Source organism: Apaloderma vittatum, unplaced genomic scaffold, assembly GCF_000703405.1.
Source record: "Apaloderma vittatum isolate BGI_N311 unplaced genomic scaffold, ASM70340v1 scaffold15227, whole genome shotgun sequence".
Lineage (NCBI taxonomy): Eukaryota > Metazoa > Chordata > Aves > Trogoniformes > Trogonidae > Apaloderma > Apaloderma vittatum.
In genome coordinates, this window is record NW_009726924.1 from 1 (window position 1) to 7,510 (window position 7,510).

A 7,510-nucleotide genomic window follows, 5' to 3' on the forward strand; every position below is an offset into this window, starting at 1 on the left:
TCTGCGCCCGCCAGGCCACGGGCCTCCGCGTTGAGCCTCGCATTCTGGGCCCACCGGGCCACGGGCCTCCGCGTTCTGTGCCCGCTGGGCCACGAGCCTCCACGTAGAGCACCCACCCAGCTGTGACCCTTCATGTAGAGCACCCACCCAGTCCTCCCGGTTCGTGCCTTTAAGCACCGGCTTCTGCTGTTGAAGGCACCTTGATCCAGCAAGTGCTGGATTTTGTCGTCTGTGCAGATCATGTCCTATTTCTGCTCTTCGCCATTGCCTTGCGGTGGCTGAAAGACTTTTTTAGGTCAGGTTCTAGTCAGGAGCAATTAGACGTTGGTTCGTGGACATCTGTCCCTCATATGCTAAGTAAGCAACATGGGAGGGAGCGTCACCCGGCGCTGCGGTGCCGGGCTGACACTCTGAATGAAGTCTTTGTCAGCGCAGATAAGCCTTGTCAAATCCGTCCCGTCTTACACACTCGAATCAAACCCGAATTTCATTTTTTTTTTTCACTTTTATCGCACTCATCTCTACAATTTCAAAGCGGAGGAGGTTATGATAAGATTTTACGTCCTTCTGATATAACAGTCTTCACGTTATTCTGTAAAATGCAAACCCCATCTTCCTCCCTAAACATTTCGGTTGGATTTTTTTAGTGCATGCAATAATATTAGACAGCCATTGAGGGAGAAATTTTGGTTTCTGAGGTGCCAACCTGCAGTGCCAGAAAACAGACTTGAATCCTGAAACGATTTTTTTTTTTTTGCCAGAACTAGTGATTTTTTTAAATGTAATTGCTCTATTATTTTTCTTATTGGAGTTGTTAAATAGTTAAGATGTGTTGTGCATGATAACACGAGCTAATTAAGCCAACTGATGTTTAGAGAAAAAAATAAAAAAGGGAGAGCAGAGGCTTTCTTTGATTAGCAGCAGAACTATTAATGTCATGTGATTTAACATAAGTAAATGAATATTTTTCAAGAAAGAAGATGATAAATATAAACTGGAACGTGCTCAGAGAGGTATGATCATGTCGTACAAATTGGTTCCTTTGGCTCCACCTACAGTATATCCTGTTTAACAAGAATTGTACCAGAGCATCTTACCAGCCTATAATAAGCATAACCTGTGCTGTAAGCAGTAGATAAATAATAGAGTGAACTTTCCTTTATTCAGCGTAATGGATGAGAGAGATGTGGTTTCTCCTGTCAGACCCACTTTCAGTTTACTGAACCCTCCTTGGCAGAGCCGCCGTTCGTTTCGAAGCGGCGCAGCGCGATGACGTGAACTGCCCAACCCGCCTCGGTCCGTGTCGGACCGGCTGCGCTCGGGTCCTGCCACAGCCTGAACCTCTGCAGGGTGGGACAGGCACAAAAATCCCAAACTGGCTTTGCAGAGAATTCACTTCAAACTGACAAACTTGTTGGGTTGGCTCCACGCTCAGTAAAGGCGTCCGGAGTGACGTCCCTGTTGGGATTAGAGGTGCAGAGTCGGAGCCAGGCTTGGCTGAGAAGTCGCGTTATTTGGGTTTTCCTTTTTATTCACAGCAGCCCCTGTGCTTTGCTCAGCGTTACTCAGGCTGCCTTCCAAATGCTTCAGTTTGTCTGTCTGGTCAAAGGTGCATGCAAATGAGTGAAAATGGAAATTTTGCCTCTCATTAAGAGTTGTGAAATGTTTTTACCAGTTTTTATATTCTGCATCTGTAAAATCTGTCCTGGATAATATTTTGAATGTCTCAAACTTGTTTTGTTTTTTTTTCTTCTTAAACCTGAAACAAGCTGTGTTTTATCTGTCCATCAAGTTTCACTGTTGTTTTTTCTTTGCAGGAGAAGTTACTATGGTGGAAACTGGGCCAGCTTTAGTTTTTCAGGTTTATTGTCCTGGATTAAAGAAAACCAGGTAAAGATTTCCCAAATGATTTCTTGTAACATTCCTTAACATTAAATCTTGGTTGTTTGCATAATTTATTGCAAGACAAACTGCCACAGTGCTCTTTCTCTTTGGTAATTTGATAGATCAAAGAGGTTTCCACTTTCCAGGTTTACTGGTTAAGACTTAACCATCTGGCCTAGACTCTGATATGCCTGGTTTATTGATATTATTTTTGGAGACCAAACAGTCTCGTGCTCAGTCATAATTTTTGGAGTTCTTGGATTTGTGTGGAAGCAACTCCACTTGTTCCAATTCGTTTCCCAGCAAGTTCTGTAAATGATAATCTGGTCTTTTCCATTTCCTATTTGATTCTTTTCCACTCGCTGATATCTCAGTCCCTTCTGTTTCGCTTGTGTGCTTTCAGCTGATTCTTTGTCACAGGGATCAGTTGTTGGATCTTTGCACCGAAAGGTGCTGATATCTCAGTCCCTTCTGTTTCACTTGTGTGCTTTCAGCTGATTCTTTGTCACGGGGATCAGTTGTTGGATCTTTGCACCGAAAGGGCTGTAACCAGGGCAGAACAGTTCATGTTGATGGTGTCTTTTTCAATGCCCAAAGTTTATGGAATTCATGACTGTCCACTAGAAATCTTGGGAAGAGGATATTTCTTTAGGAGCTGGAGCACTTGCACTGTATTAGCAAAGAGATGTCCGCGGTATTTACTGAAGCGTTTGGAGCCCGTTGGGCCGTAGAAGATGGAACTTCTTCCGTTCAGTCTCGTGCCTATTTATTACAATAGTGCTGCCTTCTGGCGTAATCGGTGGACTTGCTCCATGTCAGAACTTAATATTCTCAGGGTTCTGTTACGTGATTTAGAGATTCCTGTGTGGACAGATTAATATAATACCCAAATCACCATCTCTTTTCATACGGTCTCCATTCTAAGAGTTTTGTCACTAAATCTGGAGCTAACCTGGCTGTGGCAAACCTGTCTTTAGTAGATTGTGTTCAAAGTTACATTCATCTCTGCTAAAACTTGTATTTCATTTATTTTCAGATTACTAGAGCTAGTTACGTAGTACAAATGTTGCCATGCTGTAATAAGTAACCAGCTCTAACTGTTTTAACTCAAAAAATTTGAACGGAAAAACATCAAGACAGTTAAGATTTGGGTTTTTTTTCTTTAATGCAAGATGCTGCACCAAATTATTTGGGAGTACAGAAATTTATAGTTCAAGAGCATGTAGAACAGTACAAAAAGTAATTTTAAAATTGTTTTTTGTAAGCAAAAGACAGATATCGGTGATGAATGTGAAGACTGGAGAAAACTGATCCTTGAGAATGAAGACGTTATTTCTCTTAGTAAGAAGGACAGAACTATTCAACATGTAGAAGATTTCTGTTTTGGCGAGTAAGTATAAATACAGAAATATCCAAATAATTCTATGTGCCAGTGTAAAGAATCGTACTGTGCTTTTGGCTTCAGGCATTTCACCATACTACCGTATTGCATGTTGTCTTCAAAGACTAGCTGTGACCTCTGAAATGTTCTTCATACCCTTGTGCTTTTGGTGAAATCCCTTGCGCTCCCTCGGAGCGAACCGATCCCTCTGAAACGGCCTTGAATGACTGCGGGATAACCTACTGGCCAGCTTTGTGAGTTGGTAATTTCCTTCCAAGCAGAACACAGGAGTGTTGTGTCTGTAGGTGGGAGAAGTAGATCGTTCTGCAGTGCAGCCCGTTGAAGTTTTCCATTCTTAATTTGGCTAAAAGTCGCTGTTGTCGTACTAAAAGACAGAACTCAGAAGTAGGTGTGAAATCAGTATGCAAGAGTAGGAGCACAAAGGGGCAGTCGAACTGTAACTATAAAATACCACCTTTTGTCATTTTTAAATTCGGTGGGTTTAATGTGCTCGTTGAGCAGGGCTTGCCCAGGATACTCTGGAAGGAGTTGTGTGGTCAGAGGCTCCCGGTAACATAATGCCAGTTAGCCTTTGGGGGCTGGCACCTTCCTCCTGCTTCTGGACTAACGTAACTCAGCTCAGACGTTACGTACGACATACAAAAAATACATGCTTGGTTTGAAATACACTTTTGTGAATATTTGTTGCACAAGCACACACAGAACAACATACCGTCTTAGCACTGACACGGGGTAAGTGTCTTTTGCGGAGGTATTTGGAGAGGTATGTCTTCATTACCAGAAGTTAAGAGTACAAATTGCGGGGTTTTTTTTAGGTTTTGAAATGGAAGTGGGATACTTTGTTATATATGTCGTGCAGCAAGTAAGCTTTTCACATTGTCCTGTTATTGTAAGTCGAGGAACATAGAAAAGTAACCTTGTGAAGCAGAACTTCTGAATAGAGCGTAAGCGTAGTAATAATGAGCAGGTGGTAATTGCTTGGGCCTCAGCTGAAGACTGAACTATTTCTTTGTATTTGTGTATCATTTTTATCTTTGGGATTTTGCACCGAACACAACACTGTTCCGAATTTATTGAAGGCTCTTTGGGAGAGTAATGCGAGTTTAACCTTGAATCCCTTAGATAATACCATAGGTAGGTAAATGAAACGTTGGCACATATTTATGTGGAATCATGTGTTTGTTTCTGTAAATGTCATGGGTGGGGGAAAAAAAATGAAAAAGGGTGTGGATTACACTAATACAATCTGAATGTCACAGGCTGAGAATATTCCTAAATTCTGTATTGCACAGTAATGGCTGCTTGACTGTATTGCAGGTAAAATGCTTGTTTTAAAGCAGTATCACTTGAATATTGTGACTGTAACCCTGTTGCTGTAATAAATGTTGTTCAGAACCAATGTTAAATCAGATTAAAATTTAACTTTGTGTATGATTTTCCTAAGAAGATGTGATACTGACTGATGACTGGCTCAGAAATGAATCCCCCTGGCACTAAGATTTCAGACTTTGTAGAAGTGAATTAGGGCAAAGCAGAAGATTTTACTTTTAAGCATTTAATTTACCCTGGCAGTACAGCACCGTCTCCCTTGATTATCGCCAAAAAAATACCGAAACTCACAAGGAAGAGTGGTAAAATTAATAAACCTGGGAAAGAAAAAGTTTTCCAAAATACCTTAAAACTCTCCCAGAGAGTCAATTATTGTGTTTCTGACAATTTGCACGTTCTGGCTAGGTTCAGTTGGTTTTGCTTAACTTTTATAACTCCTATGAAGTAACCATTAAACATTTATTTTGAAAGAATAAACAGCTGGGTAGCAGTATGATATACACAGTGCAAATCTGAAATGAATGGCCTTAGAACAAAGTGCATCCATCAAAGGAAAAGAATACTGTGTCTACAACAAGCTGTATTGAAAAAAGGCAAATGGCTGAAAAATAAATAGTGAACACCTGTGCTGAATAAATTAACCAGCTGGTTGGCAATTTTTCATTTGACCTATCTGAAGGGGTTGCTGTTACAAGGCATTAATAAGACGCATTCATTTTAAGATATTCCTTTGTTAGTACCCTTAATTGATGAATGGTGAAAGATAATATTCTAAATTTACACAACAATTTGTCTGCAGGTGTATTATTTTTGTTTGGAATTAGGGGAGGAATTGTCTGTACAGAAGTTCAGTCTGAGTCATTTTTATAGACAGTTCTTCCATTATTCAGAGATGTTTGTTCCTGTAGGAAGGATGTCATGAGTTTAGATTATACACAGTTTGGAGGCTTTCACTATAAGATGTGGAGAGCTGCAAATCGTGCAGATTTACATGTTCAATAATGGGAATTGAATGGAGATATGAAAATGTAAATACAAGATTTCAGTTACGTTGCTTTTCAGAGTGGTAGAGAAAAAATGCAATGTTTTGTGAATCCGAGTTTTATTATGATTTTAAAGGTAAGGATGAAGTATGTTTAAAATGTGGTTGAACTGCACATTGAGCTGAAGAGAAGGTAGAAAGAAAATTTGCCTCTAAATTTTTGTGTTATCAAAAGCTTTAGGGTGGGTTAAATAGGAGCTTTGTTCTTAATTACTACATTAATGGCAACAGCTTTTGCAGTTTTCACAACACCATGTTCCAAATTCAAACTCCCTCAAAAAATCCAAGCAGATCCCTTAAATGTAATTGACTTTCATTTGTATTTTTAGGAGAGATTACTTTTGAAAAAACCATTTGACCAAGCATTTCTCTTTCTGTGATGTGTGATTTATTCCTACAGACTTGTTTCCTTAGGGCTTCCTTACGCAGTCCCTGTGGTTCCCAGGGCAATATTTTCCCCCACTCATGAGTAAGTGCCTCCTGGCGGTTGCACGCAAGCTCAGAGACTTACTCCAAGCTTACTTTCGGTCAGAGCTCCCTGAGTTTGTAAGCGAGGAGCAACTTTTAAAAGATACAGGAGTTTTGTTCCCTCTTTTAAGAGAAATCCTGCCCCCTGCTTCCGTCTGTAAGGCTACAGGTGTGCGAGGGAGAGTTTTCATATGTAAAGCGAATAATTCCTTGCTGTTCAGTGAATTTTAACCATCCTGGAGTTTTGTACCCTGCGTTTGCAGGTCACCTTTAAAATCATAGTTCATTAGTTTTCAGCCCAGATGAAATTGTTTGTTCAGTGCATTAATGGCTTGTGGCATCAAGATAAAAAGATAGCGCGAAATGATGGCTGAGCTCCTTTCACTTGCAATGACATTGATTTGATTCATCTCAGCTGGTAGTATAAAATTTTAAGTTCAAAAGTACTAGTTGCTAAGGTAGATGTCATTGAAGTTCAAGATAAAAAGAGCAGATGAGATTAAAAGTGGAGGTCTGCTTCGGGAGGGGAATTCTGAAGAATTGTGTCGTGAGAAGGAGGAGGACTCTCCAGAGTAACTGTAGAGTAGCAATTGCCTAAAATCAGCGTGGCTGCACGAGGGGACTTGATTCTATCTGCCTCTTGCTTGAAGAGCTGAATAGAGTCCGCGTTGAAAAAGCAACCTGAAAGCCTTACTTAAACTTCGGGTCCAACTTGCGTGCCTCTCTTGCGGACTTGCAATGGCAACGGACGCAAAGTAGTCTCCGTCAGATAAAGCCTCTCTCTTTTCCTTTGTGGCTTGAGTTTTTAAAATACCTGAGCGCAGCAAGGTCAACGTGTTTGGCGCTTCCATTTCAAAGGGGGTTTTGGTAATCTGTAGGAAAAACTTAATCAAATTGCTGTACTGTTTCTGTTTATGTAGCTGTGTATTGCATTTCACCCTGAGAGTTCTGATTTTTGTTTTAAGCTCATTCCATCTCTTGAGTCCGTGTAAAACGAGAACCCAAATTTCTGTGTGTGGTTGCTTTGGTGTTTGTTTTTTTTTTACCTTCTCTGTAAAAATACTCCTCTTAAATTAAAGCTTTGCAGTTGGAGAACCAGAATTCTTTAGTGGGCGGTACACCTGATGAAGAAATGTTAATGCTTTTCATAGAAGCGCTTGAGGTTTCCATTCTGGCGCCGACTACAAAACATTAAACAAGTTTTTAAGACTCTTTAAAACAAGTCTCACCTCCCCCAACCTCCCAACTTCTTTCTTGTGTTTTTTTCCATCAGTCAGGACTCTGCTGAAGATGTCGAAGAAGCTGGTGCGTTGCCAAAGCTGCCCGTCTTCGGAGCCGCTGGTGATCACGAGGGGGCTGCTCGGGAGTCGGAAAAAGAGCAGCTG

The 7,510-nt window shown here is 40.8% G+C and overlaps 1 protein-coding gene across 1 annotated transcript in view; it reads left to right on the forward strand.

Annotated features, from left to right (window-relative positions):
* The first annotated feature begins 1,269 nt into the window (after window positions 1-1,269).
* The window catches only part of LOC104276986 (rab proteins geranylgeranyltransferase component A 2-like), a 41,609-nt gene continuing 35,368 nt past the window's right edge, over window positions 1,270-7,510 (forward strand). The window contains exons 1-4 of the mRNA XM_009873483.1: window positions 1,270-1,274; window positions 1,818-1,890; window positions 3,150-3,274; window positions 7,399-7,506. Of these exons, the coding sequence (XP_009871785.1) occupies window positions 1,270-1,274; window positions 1,818-1,890; window positions 3,150-3,274; window positions 7,399-7,506 (311 nt within the window). The remainder of the gene's footprint in view (window positions 1,275-1,817; window positions 1,891-3,149; window positions 3,275-7,398; window positions 7,507-7,510) is intronic.